General features: G+C 61.8%; 3 protein-coding genes across 22 annotated transcripts in view; 2 read left to right on the top strand and 1 right to left on the bottom strand.

Annotated features, from left to right (window-relative positions):
• The first annotated feature begins 8 nt into the window (after window positions 1-8).
• MRPS34 (mitochondrial ribosomal protein S34) lies at window positions 9-1,286 on the top strand. Its single transcript, XM_005590896.5, has 3 exons — window positions 9-365; window positions 518-560; window positions 665-1,286. Exons 1-3 carry the CDS (start codon window positions 45-47, stop codon window positions 955-957), a joined length of 657 nt encoding a protein of 218 aa, XP_005590953.3. The 5' UTR covers window positions 9-44; the 3' UTR covers window positions 958-1,286.
• Window positions 1,287-1,615: 329 nt separating this feature from the next.
• Window positions 1,616-2,833, top strand: NME3 (NME/NM23 nucleoside diphosphate kinase 3). Of its 4 annotated transcripts, none has more exons than XM_045382417.2 (5): window positions 1,616-1,685; window positions 1,769-1,899; window positions 2,023-2,124; window positions 2,199-2,303; window positions 2,426-2,833. In XM_045382417.2, the coding sequence occupies exons 1-5, from the start codon at window positions 1,640-1,642 to the stop codon at window positions 2,537-2,539; spliced, it is 498 nt and encodes a 165-aa protein (XP_045238352.1). In that variant the 5' UTR covers window positions 1,616-1,639; the 3' UTR covers window positions 2,540-2,833. The 4 variants fall into 4 exon arrangements, with proteins under 4 accessions (XP_045238352.1, XP_045238351.1, XP_073884638.1 ...); XM_045382416.2 differs by having other exon boundaries at window positions 2,199-2,311; XM_074028537.1 differs by lacking the exon at window positions 2,023-2,124.
• Window positions 2,824-23,668, bottom strand: part of MAPK8IP3 (mitogen-activated protein kinase 8 interacting protein 3) — a 63,173-nt gene continuing 42,328 nt past the window's right edge. For 10 of the 17 annotated variants that reach the window (XM_005590875.4, XM_005590883.4, XM_005590876.4 and 7 more), the window contains 24 exons: window positions 16,432-16,443; window positions 15,591-15,608; window positions 14,566-14,623; window positions 14,050-14,202; window positions 13,257-13,338; window positions 11,127-11,257; window positions 10,876-10,932; window positions 10,596-10,766; window positions 9,850-9,976; window positions 9,406-9,501; window positions 9,157-9,315; window positions 8,299-8,464; window positions 7,318-7,500; window positions 7,051-7,240; window positions 6,827-6,946; window positions 6,672-6,752; window positions 6,504-6,571; window positions 6,176-6,324; window positions 5,445-5,616; window positions 5,261-5,374; window positions 5,071-5,109; window positions 4,801-4,980; window positions 4,553-4,702; window positions 2,824-4,476 (listed from right to left, as the gene is read on the bottom strand). In XM_005590875.4, coding sequence (XP_005590932.2) covers window positions 4,355-4,476; window positions 4,553-4,702; window positions 4,801-4,980; window positions 5,071-5,109; window positions 5,261-5,374; window positions 5,445-5,616; window positions 6,176-6,324; window positions 6,504-6,571; window positions 6,672-6,752; window positions 6,827-6,946; window positions 7,051-7,240; window positions 7,318-7,500; window positions 8,299-8,464; window positions 9,157-9,315; window positions 9,406-9,501; window positions 9,850-9,976; window positions 10,596-10,766; window positions 10,876-10,932; window positions 11,127-11,257; window positions 13,257-13,338; window positions 14,050-14,202; window positions 14,566-14,623; window positions 15,591-15,608; window positions 16,432-16,443 — 2,798 coding nt within the window. In that variant the 3' untranslated portion in view covers window positions 2,824-4,354. Of the gene's footprint in view, window positions 4,477-4,552; window positions 4,703-4,800; window positions 4,981-5,070; window positions 5,110-5,260; window positions 5,375-5,444; window positions 5,617-6,175; window positions 6,325-6,503; window positions 6,572-6,671; window positions 6,753-6,826; window positions 6,947-7,050; window positions 7,241-7,317; window positions 7,501-8,298; window positions 8,465-9,156; window positions 9,316-9,405; window positions 9,502-9,849; window positions 9,977-10,595; window positions 10,767-10,875; window positions 10,933-11,126; window positions 11,258-13,256; window positions 13,339-14,049; window positions 14,203-14,565; window positions 14,628-15,590; window positions 15,609-16,431; window positions 16,444-23,668 lie in introns of those variants that run through there. The other 7 variants (XM_005590877.4, XM_045382403.2, XM_005590881.4 and 4 more) reach the window with 4 other exon arrangements.

Raw genomic sequence — 23,668 nt, 5'->3', positions numbered from 1 at the left:
CTTCCGGCGGCTTCCGGCCGCAGCGCTGAGGACGCGGGTCCGCCATGGCGCGGAAGAAGGTGCGTCCGCGGCTGATTGCGGAGCTGGCCCGCCGCGTGCGCGCCCTGCGGGAGAAACTAAACAGGCCGCGCGACTCACAGCTGTACGCTGTGGACTACGAGACCCTGACGCGGCCGTTCTCTGGACGCCGGCTGCCGGTCCGGGCCTGGGCCGACGTGCGCCGCGAGAGCCGCCTCTTCCAGCTGCTCGGCCGCCTCCCGCTCTTCGGCATGGGCCGCCTGGTCACGCGCAAGTCCTGGCTGTGGCAGCACGATGAGCCGTGCTACTGGCGCCTCACGCGGGTGCAGCCCGACTACACGGCGCAGGTGCGTGCACCCCGTCCGCACCCCGCCCCTGCAGCCGCCTGGTCTCCCCGCCTCCCCTCCTCCCTGCAGGTTTGCGTGTCTGAGGCTCCCACCTCCTGATCTCGGGGGCCGAGAGCCTTGCGAGCTGACCTCGCTTCCCTCTGGTTTTGCAGAACTTGGACCACGGGAGGGCCTGGGGCATCCTGACCTTCAAAGGTAAGGCTCGGGAGAGCTGGTGGAGAGCGGGTGCGCGGCAGTTCGATGCCGACCACCGACGGCACAGCAAATGTGTGTGCAGCACACCTCTTTTCCTTCATCAGGGAAGACGGAGAGCGAGGCGCGGGAGATGGAACACGTCATGTACCATGACTGGCGGCTGGTGCCCAAGCACGAGGAGGAGGCCTTCACCGCGTTCACGCCGGCGCCGGAGGACAGCCTGGCCTCCGTGCCGTACCCGCCGCTCCTCCGGGCCATGATTCTCGCAGAACGACAGAAAAATGGAGACACTAGCACCGAGGAGCCCATGCTGAATGTGCAGAGGACACGCATGGAACCCTGGGACTACCCTGCAAAACAGGAGGACAAAGGAAGGGCCAAGGGCACCCCCGTCTAGAATGCCAGAACCAGAGGGTGGCCTGAGGGGCTGTGAGGCAGCAGGGATCTTGTAGATGAAAGAAACCGTCTTCGCGTTACACCCGAGTCTGCCCCTCGGAGCTGGGAGGTCACCTTCCGCGACGTTTTCTGAGGATCTGCATTTTAGTGGGGAGGGCTGGGGCAAATCGCCACCTATGTTTTTCCTCTGGCCCTGCTGCCCCCACACCAACTCCGCAGGCTCACGCTGGGGAAAGCGGGAAGCGCTAACTCCCCTTCCCCCATTAGTGCTCTCTTTGCCTGGATCCCGGCAGAAGCTATGAAAGGGAATAAAGAGAAAAGAAGTACCCCGGGTTGCGGTGTCTGCGCGCTGTCTTTAGGACCGGGGAGAGAAGGGCTGATGTTGTGGTCTTGGCCCTGGCCGGGGGGCGGGGGCTCGGGCGGTGCGGAGCAGGGCGCCGCGTGGGTGGAACCACCTGGGCGGGTTGTGGGGGATACAGTTAGTGTCCGAGCCACTGGAGGAGACTTGGCCTCCGCAGCTGCCCTCTGGCCCCCCACGGCTGCTGGGTTCCGGGGTGCAAGTGAAGCAGCCTCCCTGAGTGCGTCCGCGGAGGCCGCCGCGCCGGGACCAGGCCTCTTTAAGCGCAGGCCCCGCCCCGGGCGCCACCGCCCCGCCCCGCGGAGCCCGCGCCCGCACCGCCATCATGATCTGCCTGGTGCTGACTATCTTCGCCAACCTCTTCCCCGCCGGTGAGCGGAGCGGAGCGGCGCGGGCGGGGGGTGGGCGGCCGGTGCTGGGCCGGTCTGACGCCACGTCCCCGCCTGCCCCGCAGCTTGCACCGGCGCACACGAGCGCACCTTCCTGGCCGTGAAGCCGGACGGCGTGCAGCGGCGGCTGGTGGGCGAGATCGTGCGGCGCTTCGAGAGGAAGGGCTTCAAGTTGGTGGCGCTGAAGCTGGTGCAGGTGGGGGCGCGGGGCGCGGTGGGCGAGCGGGGGCGCGGTGTGGGGGGAAGGGGGGCGGGGACCTGGGGACCTGGGGACGCCTGGGTGCCGGGTGCGGGCGCAGGCGGCCTGACCCTTCCGCAGGCCTCTGAGGAGCTGCTGCGCGAGCACTACGCCGAGCTGCGTGAACGCCCGTTCTACGGCCGCCTGGTCAAGTACATGGCCTCCGGGCCGGTGGTGGCCATGGTGAGTGCCCGGGAAGCGGGCGGACGGCCCCGGGACCCCACCCCTGCGTGATACCGCCCCCGTCCCCCGCACAGGTATGGCAGGGGCTGGACGTGGTGCGCACCTCGCGGGCGCTCATCGGGGCCACGAACCCGGCCGACGCCCCGCCCGGCACCATCCGCGGGGATTTCTGCATCGAGGTTGGCAAGTAAGGCTCGCCCCGGGGACGGGCCCAGCCCCGTCCGGCCTCCCCCAATTCGGCCCTCGTGGGACCCGTGCCGGAGCTCTCCTTCCCGCGCTCACGCGCGCCTCTTCCGTTCAGGAACTTGATTCACGGCAGCGACTCGGTGGAGAGTGCCCGCCGCGAGATCGCGCTGTGGTTCCGCGCAGACGAGCTCCTGTGCTGGGAGGACAGCGCCGGGCACTGGCTGTATGAGTAGCCCGGCAGGTGCGCCTCGCAGAGGCTCTGACACCCCAGCCTCCTCCAGGGGCCAGGTGGCCGGGCTTCTGGCCCCACCCCGCAGCGCTTGGAACATCCACCTGTCAGGACGTTGCATCGAAGGTGGCGGGGGCCTCTCCAATCCCTGGCGTACAGGGCTTCCTGCCCGAGGAGCTGCTCCAGGAGCCTGCGCGGCTCGCCTGGAAACGTGCCAGGACACTGTCCTGGTGCCCAGCCCAACATGGTCCAACGTTTCTTTTTATAATAAAGTGAAGTCCTCGTTTTCGTGTCGGTTTGGGTCCAGAAACAGACGTTTATTACATACAGAGCAGATATGTGGGTTTGCTTGCAGGGCCAAAGCCTGAGGAGAATCGTCACCCCTCCCCCAGCCGCACCACTGCTCAGCCCGGAGTCACTTCGAGATCCTGGGGGAACAGACGAGGGAGCAGACATACATCACAGTGGAGGTGGCAGGGATGGTGGGGAGAAGCCAGCAGCGCAGTGGCTGCAGCCCACGGTGGCCAGCGGGGCTTGTGGGGCAGCTCCCCAAGATCTGTGCTTCTCTGGTTGGGGGTGGGTGCGGGGGCTGGGCTGCCCTCATCAGGGCCTCCCAGACAGGAGTGCAGTGGGCCTGGAAGGTAGGAGTAGGCCAGCGAGGCCCGGCTGGACAGGGAGAGCAGTCCAGGGTGGCCTCTGCCCGCTACGGGCTTGGAGTCGGCTAGGGGCGGCTCCATCCTCAGCCCCATGGGCCTCTGCTTGGTGGCCTCTTGCTCCCGGGGAGCAGGCCACAGCGGGCAACCCTAGGCACTTAGTAGCGTGTCTGGGAGCTGGGCTCCGTGGAGCCCCGTGCAGGAGGCAGGCCCCAGGAGCACATTATCCCCCATCAACCTGAGGCTGAGCCTGCGTCCTAGGACTGAACCCGGAGAGGCCAGGGGCCTCCCCTTCTTCCTGAGGCCTGGGCCTGCCCTGGCAGCCTGAGAAATCCCACCCTGGGGGCTTCTGGGAGGGACAGGACTCCAAGGCCCACTCCTCCAAGGTGAGTCTTCTGCCCAGGCAGAGCCTGGGGGGACACGGCGAGAGCCTGCCCGCGTGGGCAGGATGGGGTAGCAGTCTCTCTTCTCAAGCAGCTGCCCGAGGGAGCTGGGCCTCGTGCTTTCATGCCAGCTCCCTGGGCAGGGGACAGCCGGTGGGGGGGGACAGACAGAGGATAGAGGCTTGAGGACGGGGAGGCCCCAGAGAAGGCCAGCTGGGGTGCAGGCACCTGGGCAGCCCGAGGCCCACCTCCCTGGGCAAAGGCTAGTGCCTGGCCCAGCTCCCCTAGGCAGAGTGAGGGCCCGGGAGGCAGGGTGGCCCCATGAGCAGCATGCAGAGGTGGGCCCAGGGCAGGCAGCCTCGGCGGTGGGGAGCCCCTGCCTCCTCCAGGGGTGCTGGGGAGTAGGAGGCCCAGGGTGGAGCCAGGGCCACCTTGGGTCCTGCCTGCGCTGGGCCCAAGGTGCCCTGGACTTGAGGACTCTGGGCTGGAAGCTGGCCAGGAGCCGCCGGGAAACTGTCCCGAGAGCATCTTCCCCTCTGGTGGAAGCACCCCTCCCTTCTCCTCCCAGCTGACTGGCATCCCCGCACTCCCTGCCCGCCGGAGGGGTGATGGGCATCCCCGCACTTCCTGCCCGCTGGAGGGGACCAGACTCAGGTGAAAGCTGCAGGTTGAGAGGTTAGAAGAGGGGCGGCGGCGCCTGGCTGGCTACCCCGCAGGGCAGGCGGGGGTCAGGTGGTCGGGGGTCCTATGTACAGGTCGGGCCAGGCAGGGCAGCGGCCTCACTCGGGGGTGTAGGACACCTGCCACACGATGATGTGACTGCGCTCCGCCTTGGACAGCACGGGCTTCACCTGGCTTATGTCCCCTGTGCCCTCCTCCGTCTCGTCGTCCTCTCCGTCTCCTGCAGGCAAGGCAGCAGAGTGAGGGCCAGGCTCCCCCCGCGCCCAACCTCAGTCCCGTCCCTGGGCCCCGCTCACCAATGCGGAAGTCGATGTAGCCCTCCCCGCCGCTCAGCACCAGCACGTTCCGCAGCTTCTGACCCTCGGCCTCCGAGGCAGGGGCAGCTGGCCCAGGGCCCTCAGCTGGGCTGTCTAGCACACTCCCGTTCAAGGTGGCCAGCACATTCCCTGGGATGGCGGAAGCGATTCAGGACAGTGGCCTCCTGGGGGAGGCGGCAACCACTGGCGTGCAGGGGATGTGGATGGCAGGAGGGGCCCAGCCTCACCTGGCACCGAGACAAAGAACTTCACAGCATCGCGGTGCCCGTGGAAGCAGAGCTGGGCCTGGGCCATGGAACAGTAGGGGATGAAGCTGCTGGCCGCCCTGTCACTGCTGTCATCGCCGTACACGTGGATGATGCCCCCAGGACGGGCGCCCTCCCCGGAGGTGGGGGATGTCTTATTGGCTGCAGGGAGAGAACCCAGAGGCGCTGAGCCCGCATACAGATGGAGGGTGGGAGAGGCTCCGTGGGGGAACAGGAGGTGGCTGGGCTTACCTCGGAGCCCCAGGAGCTGGCCTCGGTGCAGGACCACAGCTGGGGACACAGGAGGAGCATGGGAGAAGAGGAGAGTGGTCAGCGAAGGGGCAGCGAGGCACCCTCCCATGTGGCCCTGCAGAGCCACCCCCGGGAACCCATGGACACCTCTGGCAGCACCACTGCCCCTGCAGGGGTGCATGCCACTCACTCTCTGTCAGGGGGATGGAGATGACCACTCCGTTGCCAGTGCCCACCCAGAGCCGGCTGCCCGCGACAAGCAGGGCTGTGATGCGCACGAAGGAGAAACCCAGTTTGCCGGTGCCTGTGGGGGGAGAGTGGTCAGGGCGGCTGGCCTTGAGCCCCCCGCCACCCCACCTGGCATGGCCCCTCACCCAGCATCTTGCTGACGTAGGGCTCAATGTCCACGTCCTGTAGGTGCTGGTGCGTGTGTGCGTGGTAGAGCCGCAGGGTGGAGTCCAGGCGGATGGACACCCATACGCCATCGCCGATCCACGCCAGCTGCCGCACCTGGCTCTCCCGCCGCGGGTGGGCGTCAAATGACTTCTGTGGAGTCATGGTTGCCCATCAACGGGGCTGGGGAGAGGAGAGGAAGTGGGGAGCCCCAAACCTGCCACAGCCCCAGGGCCACCTATAGCCCCCTCAGATCTTCTTTGCGCCTGTTCGAGCGTGACTCATAGGCAGTATAGGGAGGGTGAGACCCACATGGGGCTTTGTGGACTTCTGTATGGAAGGTGCCGGGAGGGTGAGACCCACATGGGGCTTTGTGGACTTCCGTATGGAAGGTGCCGGGAGGGTGAGACCCACATGGGGCTTTGTGGACTTCCGTATGGAAGGTGCCGGGAGGGTGAGACCCACATGGGGCTTTGTGGACTTCCGTATGGAAGGTGCCGGGAGGGTGAGACCCACATGGGGCTTTGTGGACTTCCGTATGGAAGGTGCCGGGAGGGTGAGACCCACATGGGGCTTTGTGGACTTCCGCATGGAAGGTGCCGGGAGGGTGAGACCCACATGGGGCTTTGTGGACTTCTGTATGGAAGGTGCCGGAGAGCTGCTGGCTGGCAGGAGCCTCTTCCCCTCCCTGGGGGCCCTGGCCAGCACTCGCCTCAATCTGCATGGTCTTGGGCTGGATGACGTGCACCTTGTTCTTGTAGCCACACCACACGCGGTCGTACACAACAGCCATGCAGCGGATGGAGTGGTGCGGGTGGCCCAGGTCCATTAGGTGATAGTTGCTCAGATCCCACTGGCCATCTGGAGGGAGCCCCGAACACCTGCTCAGGCCTGGCTGGGCCCCACCTCTGCTCAGGATATCAGGGGTTGAGATACCCACTGCCAGGCTAAGGAGAGGCCTGGAACCCCGGGAGTCCCTTGGCTAAACACTGCCAGGGCCATCAGCTGCCACCCACACACCCCGTGCTGCCAGGCCCCACCTTCACCACGGTGGAAGATGGCCAGGGTCCCGTCCGCCAGAGCCACCAGCACACGGCCTTTGACATGCCTGAAACAGGAATGCGGTGAGCCTGGTTTGGGCCAGGCTGTGCAGGCCCCCTCCGCCCTGTTCCCCCGTGACGCCCCGGCCCTCAGCCTGGGTCACCCACACCAGGCTCAGCACGGAGTCCTTCAGCTTGATGGAGTGCAGGCACTTCTTCCAGTTGGCCACAGCCGAGTGCACGTAGAGCCTGTAGAAAGAAGTGGCAATGGGCGAGGGACTCACCCAGGACCCTCCCTCCACCTTGCCCTGGACCCTTCCTACCAGCCGTTCTGGGCTCCCAGCCACATGGTGGGTGCAGCACTGCTGCCTGCTCCTGTGGGGTCCCCGCTGGGCTCCGGCTCTGGTTGCGTGCTGCTGCTGTCAGGCTCTGGCCCATTCTCACTGCAGGAAGGATGGTGGCTCCAGGGGGGCCACGGGGCATGCACCTGCCCCAAGACCCCTAGGCCCTTCCCACCTCTGCAAGCCTCCCCTCCGCTCCTGCTCACCTGCCAGGCTGGGGGCCAGAGGATGGGGTGGGGGCCGGGTCAGTGAAGACGTGCTCTGTGAGAGGCCCGGGCCGCAATGTGGCCGTCTCTGGCTCGCTGGGCCCAGGGTCTGGCACCTCCGTAGCCTCTGTGGCCTCCTCTGTGGACTGGGACGGGTTGACCTTCCCGTTGGCGATGGTGGCCACCTCCCCTGTGTTAGGAGAGGTGAGCTTGGGCTGGGCAGAAAGGTGGGAATGAGGGTATGGGGGAAACTCACCCAGGACTCACCCTGCCCCTTGTCTAGCACCGGGGTGTCCCCTCGGGAGGAGCAGTTGCTCCGTGGCACATTGCAGCGGGTGGCACAGCCCACCAGGGTGATACCGGCCAGCACGCCGTCCACGCCCGGGTCCTCTGGGTTCACGTCGCTGTCCAGGAACATCTCCCCGGGGGGGTAGTCGCTGTCGCTGGCCGCTGGGGAGAGGGACGGCCCATCAGCCTGTGCTGGGGAACCCACTACTGCAAGGGTGTGCCCAGCACTCATACAGGGGCAGAGGGAGTGGGAGCTGGCCTCCCACTCTCCCAGCAGACCCAGCTTCCACACATGGCTCCACCCACAGCCCACCCAGGACCCTCTGCCTGCAGGCCTGGGACTCCAGCAAGCCTGCTCTGTTGGGCGGGCCCCTGGGCCAGGGGAGCTGAGAAGTAAGACCCTGGTCCTGGGAGCAAACAACTTGTGATCCTGTGGCAGACCCTCAAGAACCCAGACGGCCCTGTGGTTTCACACCAGAGACCTGGCAGAGCCCTCAGCACCCCTTCGTCCTCCCAGTGTTGGGGCTGGCCCAGAACATCACCAAGGTTACTGCTCACAGGGGTGACATGAAGCTCCTCACCCACACCCCCTTAGCCCCTGGTGAGGCCGTGAGATTTCGGCCCAGCTGGAGGTTTCACATTCAGCATGAGGAAATGTTTTCCTGTGGTCCTCGAGTGATGCTTCAAGCTGCGAGCCGTGCCTACCCCTCACCCTCTAACCAGGTGAGCGTGGGGTCCCAAGTAGGTAGGAAGAAGAGGCCGAGGCCATTGCGAGCTTCCTCCCAGAAACAGGGCCCAGGGCCTCACTTGACTGGGTGTCGCCCCTCCCACTGTCCACTGCCATGTTCCCGTGTCCAGAGGACACCCCGAGAAGGTGGGTGCTGTGTGGCTGGGCTTTTACTTAGCTTGTTAGTAAAAGGGAGTGGCGCCCAAGTGGAAACGCCCACTCCAGCCGCTCACCAGGGATGCTGGAGATACACAGTACGTGCGCGTTGCAGACGGTGAACTGGTCCACCACGGTGCCCGGCTGGTTGGCGTCGATGATCACCACCTTGCTGGTGGTCAGGGTGCTGGTCAGGATCCACACCCGGCTGGAGGTGGCGTCCATTTCAGGGAGCTCCTTGGCCTGTTTCAGGGCACGGGATCAAGGTCAGAGCCCGAGCTTGAGGCTACCCGGCAGGAGCACAGGGCCATGGGACTCCCAGAATCTGTCAGGATCCAGCCTTAACTGTAGCTTGAGAGGACATGGCTGTCCTTTCCCGGGGCCAGAGCAATGCGGACTCAGGACTGCACTCTAAAGCGCTTGCATACGTGGTTTCGTCTCCACAGAGGAAGCCGCTGAGCTCCAAGAGGCCCAAGCGGGCCATAAAACTAAGCCTCTGACCACTTGGAAGCAAGCTCTGCCACTCCAGGCCACTTGGGGGGTCGGGGAGAGGGAAAGGGAGAGGAGGGGAGGGGGAGGAGAGGAGGGGAGGGGGAGGGGATGAGGGAGGTGGGAGGGGAGGGGGAGGGGAAGAGGGCCCACCCCAGCCCCATTCCCAGCCAGGGGACGGAGACTACTGGATGGCACTCGGAGAGGGGAGGGGAGGGCCGCCCCAGCTGCAGCCCCATTCACAGCCACGTGGGCCAAGATTCCTACTGAAAACCCAGAAGGCGGCTCAGTCCTGGGGAGGGAAGACACTGCTTCCCGCAGTCCAGGAGCCCCTGTGCCGCCCTGCTTCCGGCTGCTGTCCTGTGTCTCACTCCCAGCATGCTCTGCAGCTGAGCTGTCCTGAGACTCAGCCAGGGAGGGTGCCCGGTGGCCTCCGCCATACTCACCTTCTTCTTCTCGGGAGACCCGTGGGCGCTCTTGGGCTCACCGTCTCCTTCGCGGTCGCAGGTCAGGGGGTCGCGGCCTGGCGCTGGCTTGACTCCATTCCCACCGTCGTCCTCATTGGGCTTCCATCCGCTCAGGTTGACGCCCGCAGCACACCACAGCTGCAAGGGCAGGGCCGGGGTCGGGTGTCACCGGCGCTCCCCAGCCTCCCGCCTGCCCAGCAGGCCTGAACGGGGTCCTCGCCCGCTCACCTTCATGGTGGGGTCCTTCTCCACCAGAGGGCGGCAGTACACGGGCACCGGCACGTTCTTCATCCGCGTGTCCTCCTGGCCCCCGTTGGGACTCAGCTGCAGGGAACAGGGAGGCGCTATGGGCACCAGCCATGGCTCCTACCCATCCCTCCAGAAACCTTAGGCCGAGCTGCCAGCTTCTTGCGGCAGAGCCACCTCAAGACTGGAGGCAGGTGGGGGCGTGGGAGCCGCAGGGCTCCTCCTCCGACCCTCCAGACCCCTGCCCAGGGGGCTTACTAGGACCTGCCAGGCCCCGCCCCTCCCCGCCCGTCGTCCCCTCCCCGCCCGTCGTCCCCTCCCACACCCGGCACTGCCCCGCCCTCTCCCCGCCCCTTACTCACGCTCCGCCCCTTACGCCCCGCCCCCGCGGGGCCCCGCCCTGTCCCCGAAGCGCCCCGCCCGCACCTGCTTGTACTTGGCGGGCAGGCTCCAGCCGCAGGCCTGAAGTCGGCCGTCGTCGTTACGCACGTGCTCACGCACCTGGCGGTACTGCTCGCGCTTCTGCTCTCGACGGGCGGAGGACGTGCAGTCGCTGAGTGGAAGAATGATGGGTGATGTCTCTGTCCAGGGGGAGCGGCAGCCGAGCAGCAGGCACCCACAGTGCCCCAGGCTTGCCCTGGGGGAGGTCACGGCAGGGAGGCCCATCCTCGCCTTTTCCCGGCCACCGAGTGCCTAGCTAGGGAGGGTGGCCTTCCCAGCACCGGGTATGCCCCTGGGCTTGCAGGCCACAGCTGGCACCTGCTCGACCCAGAGGCTGCTCTTCGGCCACAGTCACGGAGGGCTCCACAGACCGGGACCTGGAGTGCCGCCAGGGCACAGGCGCGGCCAGCGACTCCTTGCTGCACATACGTCTGAAATGGGTCCTTGCTGCAGAGGCCACCGTGGAGCCCAGCGCAGCCCCCTGACTGTTGGTGTGCACAGCCTCTGCCAAGGGACATCCTGAACCAAACACTTCGGAGCCAAAGCAGCCCAGCTCCCCACTGCAGGGAGGGGCAGGCAGTGTGCAGGGAGAGGTCACGACCCCTGGCACGTGGCCAGCAAGGTGGAGGCTGCCCTCAAAGTCCAGCTTCAGGTCCTGGAGGGGAGGGGCCTCAGGACAGGGCCTCCCCAACCCCACTGCAGGCCACTAGTGGGGACCATGGGACACTCACTCATCAGGGAAGAATTCCAGGGGCCGGCTGCCCGCTGAGATCGGGCACATGGCATGGCTGCGGCGCTGGCTGAAGCCGGCCGTGGTAGGCGACTTGTAGTGGATATTCACCGAGGGGTAGGGGCGCTTGGCCGGAGGGGGGCTGGAGGAGGAGCTGAAGAGGCGGCTGAAGCTGCCGGAGGCACAGGGAGGTGAGGGGTGGGCAGAGGACCAGGGAACTTCCCTGCCCCTTCCCCTTCCCCTGCAGCTGCTGCCCACACCCCCTGGGGCCCCCAGCTTACAACTGCCAGATGGTGGACTTCTTCTTCTCCTGGACGGATGGGTGCTCTCGGGATGCTCTGCGGGGGAGGGCATAGGGAGCAGCCTGCTAGCACCCTCACGCCTCCCTTGCCTGGTACTCTCTGGGCTCCCACCAGGAAGCACCCAGCACCCTTCAGTCCCCCCAGAAGACAAGGAGGTGCAGAGGAGGGAGCCGCAGTTCTGCCATCAGGGATGACCCCACAGCCCTTCCTGGGGTGGCAGCAACTCCCACCTGATCATCTCGGTCCACCGCACGGCCTCCTGCAGCTCCATCAGCCGCTCCTTGTACTGGTTCCGCTCCATGAGCACACGGGCCATCTCTACCCGCGTGAAGCGGCGGCGCTGGGCCATGGGGATTTTGTCCTGTGGAGGGGGAGAGGCACAGAGGCTCAATCAGCCAGCCTTGGAGGCCGGGTCACACCTGCTTCCTCCTGGGGTGCCTCCACCGGGGCAGGGTCGTGGCCTCCAGGTATAGGTGGATCTCAGTACCAATTTCTTTTTTTTTTTTTTTTTTGAGACGGACTCTTGCTCTGTCACCCAGGCTGGAGTGCAGTGGCCGGATCTCAGCTCACTGCAGCCTCCGCCTCCCGGGTTCACGCCATTCTCCTCCCTCAGCCTCCCGAGTAGCTGGGACTACAGGCGCCCGCCACCTCGCCCGGCTAGTTTTTTGTATTTTTTAGTAGAGACGGGGTTTCACCGTGTTAGCCAGGATGGTCTCGATCTCCTGACCTTGTGATCCGCCCGCCTCGGCCTCCCAAAGTGCTGGGATTACAGGCTTGAGCCACCGCGCCTGGCCTCAGTACCAATTTCCTGCAGATCCTCAGGCAAGAAGCCTGAGGGGTGTCAGCAAGCGGGGAGGGGAACCTGGAGTCAGCCTGACCCTGCCAGGGCTGCCAGGACACGCGTGAGAGGCACGATGTGGGTGACTTTCCCTGCATGTCCGTGGAGGCCCCAAATGCCTCAGGTGAGGTGCAGGTGGGACTGCTCCAGTGTGAAATGAGTAGATGGGACGCTCTAGGAAGGGTCCAGCCGGCTGAACACTTTGGGTTCTGACAGACCCACGTGGGGTCTGTGGTCTGCTCCCCTACCCAGGGCTGCTCAGCAGAGCTGCCAGGGAGTGAGGAAGTGCGAGTCCCCACAGGGCCCCTGGCACTCAGCACTCTGTGCTTGCAGGTGCACATCCAGCCTCAGGCCGTGACAAGGGGCAGAGGCCCAGGACCGGTGGCACCCTCAGCTCATGCAGGACAGGCTGTGGGGGGGGGACATGACTCGCCTTCCACTTGTGTTTCTCCTAGACCGCGGGGAGTGCGGGGTGCACGGGATGGCCTGAGACATACAACCTCACTTTATCGTCACCGCGGCCCCCAGGTGACTGAGCTAGTGCAGGTGAGGCCGGCATCTGCCCTGGGGCCGGGCCTGCTCTCCTTAAGGAAGGAGGCCAGGGGCCCACTGACAGGCAGTGCTCCCTCTGGCCTCTCCCCTGGAGGGGGTGGTGGTTCTAAAGGGGAGGGCTGGCAATGCCCAGGCAGCAGAGAGCCTGCCCGAGGGCCTCCTGGGCTCCTCAGGGGTGGGGTAGGTCCTGAAAAGGGGACAGCAGGTGACTGACTTGGAGCACTGGCCAGGCTGCAGAGCCAGGGAGACCCGCTTGTGACTATACAAAAGGCATGCACTAGGACTTGGTGCTGACAGGTGACCGGCATCCTGCCAGGGCTGTGGTCCTGCCCAAGGGCCTGGTTCTGATTCTATGTGGTCTCGGGAGTGGGGCAGCAGATGATGCCGTTGGGGTCAGGTGTTACCCAGGAGGGGTGGGAGAGCTGTCAGCCCAGAAGAGCAGGCGAGTCCCCAGGACCCCGCCTGGGCCCCCTGCCTGTGCCCCCAGCCCTGCATGTGAATAGTGGGCTATACTGATTCTGTACAGAGACAGAAGGGCCGGTGAGTCCCCGGGAGCTGTCCCCCATGCCCATGCCCTGAGTGTGAATAGTAGGATATACTGTGTGTGAATAGTGAAATGTACTGCCTGTGAATGCTGAATGGTGACCGCCCCGCCTGTGATTGGTGGATGGTGACCGCCCCGCCTGTGATTGGTGAATGGTGACCGCCCTGCCTGTGAATGGTGGATGGTGGCCGCCCCGCCTGTGATTGGTGGATGGTGACCGCCCCGCCTGTGATTGGTGGATGGTGGCCGCCCCGCCTGTGATTGGTGGATGGTGGCCGCCCCGCCTGTGATTGGTGGATGGTGGCCGCCCCGCCTGTGATTGGTGGATGGTGGCCGCCCCGCCTGTGATTGGTGGATGGTGACCGCCCCGCCTGTGATTGGTGGATGGTGGCCGCCCCGCCTGTGAAGAGTGAAGAGTGGATGTACCGATTCTGTACAGAGATAGCTGCTTACATCCTCCGCCTCTTCTTTGGGTTCACGGCGGGCAATGATGGCCTCGGACTTCACTCTGCGGGAAAGGGAAGGAGGTAGGGAGGGTGAGGGCCTCCCAGGGGCCTCCGGAACACACAGCGGGCAGTGCCTGCCCCGAACTTGTGTCCTTGTCTCTGTGCAAGGCTGGGGGCTCTCCCCACAGGGACCCCCACAGCAGCTATCTGATTCAGGGCCCTGAACGCTTCTGCTGGTTCCCTGGGGGCAGGTGGCCTGCGCCACTGCTGCACGAGTACCCTGAAGCCCAGCCTTCCGTCCTGGCTGCCTGGGAATGCAGAGGAGGGTGAAGCACAGGGGCCCTGGCTTGGCAAACCCAGAGCAGATCTGGGTCCCTTCTTGGGCAGAGGCATGGTCTCGGGGCCCCCACATGTCCTCTGCCCATCAGAGAAGGGCTGGAGCCCCAACATACAGCTCTCCAGGGACCGTGGCCAAACCTTGGCTGATCAAAGGGCTGGAGGAGTGGGATGGTGGGAGCTGCAGCCGAGCCCCACATGACGCCGTGCTGGGAAGGCACACACGAGACAGGCCCAGTGTGCGCTGTAGGAGGCTCAGGAGGAGACCACGGCCCCACTCGGCTAGTTGGGGTGGAGTGGCTGTGAGCTGGAGCTGGGGGTAGGCAGGCTGTGCACAAAGCCACTCGGGCTGGAGAGCAGGCACTGGAGGAGGCAGGCACTCTGGAACCCTGAGGCCAGGGTCCCTCTGTGACCGGCTTTCCATGCCCCACCCTCACCTTTTCAGTTCCTCTTCCAGCTCCTTGATGCGGTTTTCCAGCTTGACTTTGGCCTGCTTGGCAGCCTCTAGCTCGCCCCTCAGCACCTCCTGCTCCCCGGACAGCTGGTCGACCTTGGCAATCAGGTCATTCTTCACCACGTTCAAGGCATTTCTTGGAAAAAGCAGAAACATGGGAGCGCTGCGAGCGTGGCATACGGGTACGTGAAGGGGCCTTCCCGGGGCGCCTGCACTTCTGCCCTAGAGAAGGCACAGCCTGGTCAAGAAGGTGGCTGAATGGGAGACCGTACCCCTATCTGAGCTAAACTCCACAGTCACCCTCGTTAGAGGCTCCTGGAGATAAGCTTCCTAAAGAAACCAGGCGGAGCCCTGCTCCAAGTTCCTCCCGCCCCAGATGAGGACAGCTGCTGGCGATGGAGTCAGGTCCTCCCCAAGGCGCCCTCTGGCCCAGCTCACTCTCCAGCCCTGGTGAGGAGGGCTGCCTCAGCCCCACCACACAGGAGAAGGGCACTCTTACTTGGTTTCCAGAAGCTGTGAGTTTTCCAGCAGCAGATTCCCCACTTCTTTGCCCATTCCTGAAACAGAAGGTGTGGAGGTTTCACCTGGGCCCTTCAAGACAGGACCCTGATGCCGCCGCACCTGCCTCAGGGCAACGCTTCTGAAGAGGGTAGCTGGCTGGGGGTGACGCCCGATCTGCAGGGAGCAGGGGCCATGAAGCGGGGGGCTCACGCCGGGCCCAGTCTGCGCACAGAGCAGGCTCCCAGGCCTTGGGGTGGTTCTTGTGTCCGACCAATGTCACAGGCCGGCTGGCCGGATGCAGGCCCCTGAATGGCCACTGTGCCGCCACCTCAGAGCCCTCAGCAGGTCCGTCACCAGGCAGGCCCTCTCAGAGCCACCACCCTCAGGCGAGTGATGTTGGAGCTGCGGTGAGGGGACAGGTGGGCGAGGAGAGGCCTGGCCCTCACGGCAGGGCCAGCAGGGCTAGGATGCAGCGATGGGGCGCGGCTGTGAGGACAGGGCTCCCTGGCTCCCTGGCAGGACTGATGGCTCCTCTGCCACCAGGCCCCAAGTGGACCTGGACTGAGCTCCCTGCAAGCATGCCCCAGAAACCCCAAAAGGATGGAAAGAAACTCCAAGGTCCTGCCCTCCCACACACTCCCCCACTGTCTCCGTAGTCAAGAGACAGCATCACACGCCTCTGCACCTGGACTCAGGGGTCCTGCCTGCTGTCTCTCTTATGACCTCCCTTGCCTCAAACATGGGCCTTCCTCCCCATAGGCAGGGTCTGCCCTGCACTTTTGGGGGTTCAGAGAGGCTGGGGCTGCCCTCCTCGGGCCTTCAAGTCTGTCCCTTGGGGGAAGTTGCCACCTCCCACAGCCCAGAGGCAGCCTGGACACAGCGAGCTTCACCCAGGGCTGCCCCCTTGACCCCGGCGGCCCCAACACCGTCCCCATCATGCAGAACAAAGCAAACAGCTCATGAAGCAGGAGACCATGTGGGGGTGGAGGAGCGACGCGCGCTGGAGCGGGGCCTCAGCCTTACCAAAGAAATCATCGCGCACTAGGGAGCCGTCCCCGTCCCACAGGAGATGGGCAACCAGGGCGGGAGGAGAGGGAGAAAGGGAGAGAAGAGAAGCGCGTTAAGCCCGAGTGGACAGCAGGCTGGGAGGAATTCAGAGCTGGGTCTGCTGGGTTAGGGTGGGTGCAGGAGGGAGTTAGAGGGCAGGAGATGGGATGGAGCCAGCTACTCCTTCTGGAAAGTTTATCCTTGGGGTTCCATGAAGACTACCAGGCCAACGTCACCTGTGGGCAGGCAGCTAACAGCTCACCCCAAATGCCGGGCTGGGTGGGGCTGAGGACGGAAGGCACCCCGTGGGAACAGGCTGTGCCTGGAGGCTGGGGGGCTGTACCTGGACAGCCTCTGAGTGGTCCACCCCGCTCTGGGTGGGGCCTCGGAGCCTCCTGCTGTGCGGCCAGAGAGCAGGACTCAACCTGTCCACCGAGGTGGGGAGGGGCCGCGGGCTGGGCTTGGCGGGGGCCTCAAGGACCCCTGACTTCTGGGGTGTGCCTGACAGTAGGGGGGGCCCCAGAGCTGGCCTTGGCCATGTCCCGTCACTGCTGTGCGTGTCTCAGGGCTCTGCAGGGCCTTCAGAAATGGCCCGCGGGGGACTCCTCAGGCAGGGGGGGTTGGATATCCAGGTCATTGTCAAGTGGCTGGTGGAGCAAACTGAACAAGCTTCCGAGCGGCGGTGGCTGCGAGCAGAAGCACAGGCGCTGCGGCGACGTGGGGGGCAGTCCACACAGCCACGGTGACGGGATAGCTCGGGGCGTACCCCGTCCACCCACCCCCACACAGAGGGGAGACAGGAGCGAGAGATACTCACCTGAGAACTCCCCTGGCGTGTCCAGCGAGGCACAAAGAGGCAGGGGGAGGAAGGGACAAAGGTCAATTAGTGACTGGAACACAACAAAATAAAGAAATGCTTATTACAGAAAACCCTGCAACGCTTTGGCCACTCCCATGTTGCAGGGCAGGAGAGAACAGGAGCAGCCTCCAGCAGGTCTGGGTGCCCTGTGCCCCCGGGCAGAAGCCTGCAGGGAACGGGGCCCAGGCGCCGTGGTCCAGTCCAGGGCTGTGTTGCTGACCCCTGACCCTAAAGCCTGTTCCCCTCTGCTCCCATCACCCATCAGGAGGGCAGGCCCCCTGCAGCCCCCATGATGCAGGCCTGTGAAGAGGAGTGTGTGTGTGGCAGGTGCCCAGCCTCCAAAAGCCCCCCATCGTGGGCGAGGGAGAGAGTGGTGCGGGAGACACTGCAGATGCAGGCCTGGAGCTGGACTCCTGGGCTCCTGGGTCAGCCTGGGTAGGGCAGGACCTCGGTGAAGGATGACTGAAGACAGCGGGAGCAAGGGCCGCACGGTGGAGGGCGGAGAGAACACGCCAGAAAGCAGAGGAGGGGTGGGGAGCATGAAGCGGGCAAGGCATCCTCACTGGGTCCCGGCCCCCGCCCTGCACGGGAGGCTGGCAAGGGAAACGCTCTGCGGGAGACACCAGCAGAGGCGAGGACGCGGTTCCGCTCTACGCGGGACACACCAGCAGAGGCGAGGACGCGGTTCCGCTCTACGCGGGACACACCAGCAGAGGCGAGGACGCGGTTCCGCTCTACGCGGGACACACCAGCAGAGGCGAGGACGCGGTTCCGCTCTGCGGGAGACACCAGCAGAGGCGAGGACGCGGTTCCGCTCTGCGGGAGACACCAGCAGAGGTGAGGACGCGGTTCCGCTCTACGCGGGACACACCAGCAGAGGCGAGGACGCGGTTCCGCTCTACGCGGGACACACCAGCAGAGGCGAGGACGCGGTTCCGCTCTACGCGGGACACACCAGCAGAGGCGAGGACGCGGTTCCGCTCTGCGGGACACACCAGCAGAGGTGAGGACGCGGTTCCGCTCTGCGGGAGACACCAGCAGAGGCGAGGACGCGGTTCCGCTCTACGCGGGACACACCAGCAGAGGCGAGGACGCGGTTCCGCTCTACTTGGTTGTTTCACACAGAAAGAAGAACGGCGTGGAAAAGTCACTTGATCTGGATGACAAAAGGGTTGTTTGCTACAGGAATTCCAATAATAAGGCAATTTCCAGTCAAAGAGCAGATGTCCTTCTCTCTCATCTCGGCTTCTCAGGGCAACCGCTGCTAACGGCCAATATTCTCCTCTCAGGTTTCCTTCTAGATAAGCAACAGGTTTCAAAGAACAAAATCGGGACCACATTATCCATCTCTCCGGGAGACTTCCTGCGTTCCGCTCAGCAATGTCATGGGACACTCCTGTGCTGAGGTTCCTGGTTGCCTTTATTTTTTGAGACGGGGTCTCACTTTGTTGCTCAGGCTGGAGTGCAGTGGCACTATCATAGCTCACTGCAATGTCGACCTCCCAGGCTCAAGAGATCCTCCCACCTCAGCCTCCTGAGTAGCTGGGTCTACAGGAGCATGCCACCACGCCCGGCTAATCTTTGTGTGTGTGTGTGTGTTTTTGTTGTTGTTGTTGTTGTTGTTTTTTTAGTAGAAATGAAATCTCACTATGTTGCCCATGCTGGTCTTCAAGTCCTGAGCTCAAGCAGTCTGCCCACCTTGGCCTCTCAAAGTGCTGAGATTATGGGTGTGAGCCACCGTGCCTGACCCTGGTTCCTTTTTTTCTTTTTTTTTTTTTAGATGGGGTCTTGCTCTGTCACCCACGTTGGAGTGAAGTGGCGCGATCTCGGCTCACTGCAACCTCCACCTCCCAGGCTGAAGCAGTCCTCCCCGTGAGCCTCCCAAGTAGCTGGGGCCACAGGTGCGCACCACCACACCCAGCTAAGTATTTGGTAGAGATGGGGTTTCACCATGTGGCCCAGGCTGGTCTTGAACTCCTGAGCTCAAATGATCCACCTGCCTCGGCAGGCATGCACCACCGCCCCTGGCCTGGTTGCTTTTAATGCCCTGTCATGTTTCTCTATGGGAATATCTCATCATCTGTCACTGCACCTGCTCCCCCGAGACTTGGTGTCCCTGTGTGTGGGCTTGAGGTACTTTTCAGCCCTGTGACTGCCCGACTGCTCCCTCGAAGGCTGCACCTCCAGCTGCTGCTGCACCGCCACTGCCACCCGCCAGTGCTCGGTGGGGCTGCACCCATCACCTCTGGCTGGCATGTAGGGCAGCACCTGTTGCACCCTAGACAGCCTCGATTGTCTTATTTTCAATCCTTTAGGGAAAAAGTTTTCTTGATTTTCTCTTTATTTCTTTATTATTTCTGAAATTGAGCATCTTTTCAGATGTTTATTGGTATAGCTTGTAAATTTCCTTTTTCTTTCTTTCTTTTTTTTTTTTTTTTTTTGAGAAAGAGTCTCACTCTTTCACCAGGCTGGAGTACAATGGCGTGATCTCGGCTCACTGCAACCTCCACCTCCCGGGTTCAAGCGATTCTCCTGCCTTACTCTTCTGAGTAGCTGGGACTACAGGCATGCACCATCATGCCTGGGGAATTTTTGTATTTTTAGTAGAGACGGGGTTTCACCATGTAGGCCAAGATGGTCTCGATCTCTTGACCTCGTGATCCGCCTGCCTCGGCTTCCCAAAGTGCTGGGATGACAGGCGTGGGCCACCATGCCTGGCCAAATTTCCTGTTTTATCTTCTGACAATTCCTATTGTACTTGGCTTCTTTTCTTTTTTTAATCGTCAAGGACTTGCTCTGTTGCCCAGGCTGGAGTGCAGTGGTGCGACCGCGACTCCCTGCAGCATTGGTCTCCAGGGCTCAAGCGTTCCTCCCACCTCAGCCTCCTGAGTGGTTGGCATGATTCTCAGGTGATACACTAAACTCAACTTGAGCTAAAATTCACTCCAGCTATGTCTGTGGCTGCTACATGTGTGCACCACAATGCCTGGCTAATTTTTGTATGTTTTTGTAGAGAGGGGGTCTCCCTATGTTGCCCAGGCTGGTCTTGAATTCCTGAGCTCAAGTGATCCTCCTGCCTTAGCTTCCCAAAGTGCTGGGATTACAGGTGTGTGTCACCGTGCAGGCCTTTATTTTAATTTTAATGATGTCTCCATCATTAGCCACAGTTGTCATTATTTTCCTTTATGGCTTTGGTCACATAGAGGGGCTCAGATTATGAAAATATTCTCCAATATCCTTTTCCAGTTATTTTTTCTTTTCTTCTTTTTTTTTTTTTTAAGACAGAGTCTTGCTCTGTCACCCAGGCTGGAGTGCAGTGGTTCGATCTTGGCTCACTGCAACCTCCGCCACCTGGGTTCATGCAATTCTCCTGCCTCAGCCTCCCCAGTAGCTGAGATTACAGGCACTTGCCACCATGCTCAGCTAATTTTTTTTTTTTTTTAATTTCTAGTAGAAACGGGGTTTCACCATGTTGGCCAAGATAGTTTCGATCTCTTGACCGCCTCAGCCTCCCAAAGTGCTGGGATTACGGGCGTGAGCCACTGCGCCTGGCCCCTTTTCCAGTTCTACTATCCTTTCTTGACATTCTTATTTTTCTGAGACAGGCTCTTGCTCTGTCCCCCACGTTGGAGTACAGTGGCACAATCATGGCTCACTATATCCTTGAACTCCCAGGCTCAAGTGATCCTCCCACCTCAGACTCCCAAGCAGCTGGGACCACGGGCGCCAGCACGCCTGGCTCCATTCTGTTGTCCTCGTAATTGTGTGCTTAGATCTTTAATCCACCTGGAAATCACTGCTGTTTATGGGGAGGTTAGGCTTAGACTTCATTTTACACAAGCAGCAACTAAGGCAGTATGTTTACGGACTCATCCGCCCGTTTTCCACGGTTTGAGACGCCACACTTGTACACAGATGGATTCCCCATGGCTCCAGGTCTGTCTTAGCTCTTGGTCCTGAGCTCACGAGCTCGTGTCGCAGGTTTGTTGCTGCCTGCCTCAACTGCCGCAGTTTTACGTGGAATCCTGCAAGCTTGTTCTCTCCCCATATTTTCTGGGATATTCCCACATGTTTCCTCTACTGGACCAACTTCAGATCCATTCACAGAGTTCCAGAAAAATCTCCAACAAGCATGGGGGTATTTTTACTGGTAATGAATGGATTTCCGTGGGAGCGGTGGGCTGCCTGTGACGTCAGCAGACAGCTCGCAGGGCGTGTCTTCGGGTCTGGGCACGCGGCGCCACCCTCTGCGCGTGCGGCTGCTTTTATGTCCTTCAGTGGCGCTTCCGGATCTTACACAGGCTTGTCTTTTCTCAACGTTATTTGTGAGCGTTTTCTTCTTCTTTTTCTTGAGACGGAGTCTCGCTCTGGGGTGCAGGGGCGCGATCTCGGCTCACTGCAACCTCCACCTCCCGGGTTCAAGCCATTCTCCTGCCTCAGCCTCCCGAGGAGCTGGGACTACAGAGCCCGCCACCACGCCCGGGTAATTTTTGTATTTTTAGTAGAGACGGTTTCACCATGTTGGCCAGGGTGGTCTTGAACTCCTGACCTTGTGATCCGCCCGCCTTGGCCTCCCAAAGTGCTGAGATGACAGGCGTGAGCCACTGCGCCCGGCCTATTTGTGGACAGTTTCTATGTCTGGCTACTACGTCGGTGGAATCTCTCCTCAGGGCTGCCTCGTCCGTGCAGAGCAGAGTGGAGAGAAAGATCAGCTGTGCGGATTCCAGATTCCAGTTCAGCAATGCAGGGCACATAGTATAACTTCTCTGATTGTTAGTCATTTGTAAAACAGAAAAATAAGTTCCTCAGTGCATATTTGCTGTAAAATTCCCACCAGGTAGTGGGGTAATAGCTGGTACAGCTCCCAGCACCAGCCATATGCTCAGTGAGTATTAATTCCCTTACTCCCTATTACGCCATTTTTTTTTTTTTTTAGACAGAGTTTCACACTTGTTGTCCAGGCTGCAGTGCAGTGGTGCGATCTTGGCTCACTGCAACCTCTGCCTCCTAGATTCAAGCAATTCTCCTGCCTCAGCCTCCCGAGTAGCTGGGATTACAGGTGCCTGCCACGGTGCCTGGCTATTTTTTTTGTATTTTTAGTAGAGATGGGGTTTCACCATCTTGGCCAGGCTGGTCTCGAACTCCCACCCACCTCGACCTCGTGACCCACCCACCTCGGCCTCCCAGAGTGCTGGGATTACAGGTGTGAGCCACTGCGCCCAGCTGGTCCTATTATGCCAATTCTAAGACACACATTTTTTCCTATGTTAACATTTCTGAAATGTCAGTGGGTCTTAAACAATCACTGTCACATTATAGTTTAATTTGCAGCAGTTTTTTTCTTTCTTGAAGATTCGTAAAATAATGGTATGTGGGGCTGGGCGTGGTGGCTCACACCTGTAATCCCAGCACTTTGGGAGGTTGAGGCGGGTGGATCACAAGGTCAGGAGATCGAGACCATCGTGGCCAACACGGTGAAACCCCGTCTCTACTAAAAAATACAAAAAATTAGCCGGGCGAGGTGGCAGGCGCCTGTGGTCCCAGCTACTCAGGAGGCTGAGGCAGGAGAATGGCGTGAACCCGGGAGGTGGAGCTTGCAGTGAGCTGAGATCCGGCCACTGCACTCCAGCCTGGGCAGCAGAGCGAGACTCCGTCTCAAAAAAAAAAAAAAAATTAATAATAATAATAATATTATAATAATGGTATGTGGGCTGGGTGCAGTGGCTCACACCTGTAATCCCAGCATGATTTAGGAGGCCAAAGTGGGAGGATCACTTGAGCCTAGGAGTGTGAGACCAGCCCTGGCAACATAGCAACAGCCCACCTGTATAGGAAAAAAAAAAAAAAAGTCTTAAAATGGTTGTTGTCTCAGATTCGATGGAATACAACAGATGCCCAACCTGGGCTCTTTTCATTTCTCCGTCACCAAAGGAATTCAGAGTAAAAATGCTGAGGGAGGCGCAGGGCCGCCACGTAGGCACTGGACGGAGGGACATCGCCTCCACCTGCTGACTTTGGGCAGAAGCAGCTTCCGTCACGTGCAAAGTGGATGTGTTTCTGAAATGACGCTCTTTCCCAGATCCGGGCAGGTCCCAGGCTCTCCCCTGCTTGGCAGCCTCACGAGGGCGTACTCCTTTCCCTGCTGTCTTCAGGAGTTCGTGCCCGTTCTGCAGCTGAGCTGGACATGGGGCAAGGCCCCGGGCAAGTTGATTAGGGCAGAGGGCACAGGTCCCCGCTCGTTCACCCATCCTGGTTGCCAGAGAGCAGGCTCCTCTGTCTCAAAAATGTTCCATCAACAGATTGCAGCAGCAGGAGGTCCCCACTCCTCAGGACTGCCTGACCTTTTCTTCTCCTGTCTCACTCTGTCGCCCAGGCTGGAGTGCAGCGGTGTGCTCACAGCTCACTGCAGCCTCCACCTCCCAGGCTGAAGTAACCTTCCCACTTCAGCTTCCCAAGTGGCTGGGACATACAGGTGCACACCACCATGCCTGCCTAATTTTTTATAAAATGTTTTGTAGAGACGGGGTCTCGCTATATTGACCAGGCTGGTCTTGAACTAGGCACAAGTGATCCTCCTGCCTTGGCCTCCCAAAGCTATGGGATTACGGGTGTGAGTGACTGCCCCCGGCCTCCCTGCCTTTCTTATACACATTATGTTTAAGGCTCTGGAAAGGCACCAAAAGGTCTGTTACTCCCAAGAGTAGGCTCTCATGCCAGCCTGAGCTCGGCGGTGCCCAGACGACCAGCACCCTGAAGAGTAGGGTGGCAGAGCCCAGCGTGCACAGAGAGCCTGGAACGCACAGTGACTTGTGGCCTCATTGTGGAACGCACAGTGACTCACGGCCTCCATCGTGGTACGAGAAAAGGACTGCGCCAGGGTCTCATGGGAAAGCAGGCTCCTGGCCAGTGCCCTCTAGGTAGGCACTGCAGGGGGTGGCTGTGCAGCAGGGCGAGGCAGCACAAAGGCCACGGGCTGAGCACAGGGTACCACAGCAAAGACGGTGGGCTCATGTGCAGGCCACAGAGTCCCTGGCTGGTGAGGAAGCTGCCAATCCTAGTCATCTCTTGGAGCCGGGCGGGGGTCAGAATGTGGCTGGAGCACGATTCACAGCCCCCCAAGGTGGAAAGCACCAAGCAGGGGCCCATCAGGGCAAACAGATGAGCACAGTGTGGTCCGTCCATGTGATGGGCGCTA

The sequence above is a fragment of the Macaca fascicularis genome, chromosome 20, assembly GCF_037993035.2.
Source record: "Macaca fascicularis isolate 582-1 chromosome 20, T2T-MFA8v1.1".
NCBI classification, from domain to species: Eukaryota; Metazoa; Chordata; class Mammalia; order Primates; family Cercopithecidae; genus Macaca; species Macaca fascicularis.
Note: the sequence above shows the minus strand (reverse complement) of the source record. Positions and strands in the feature narration are given on the sequence as shown.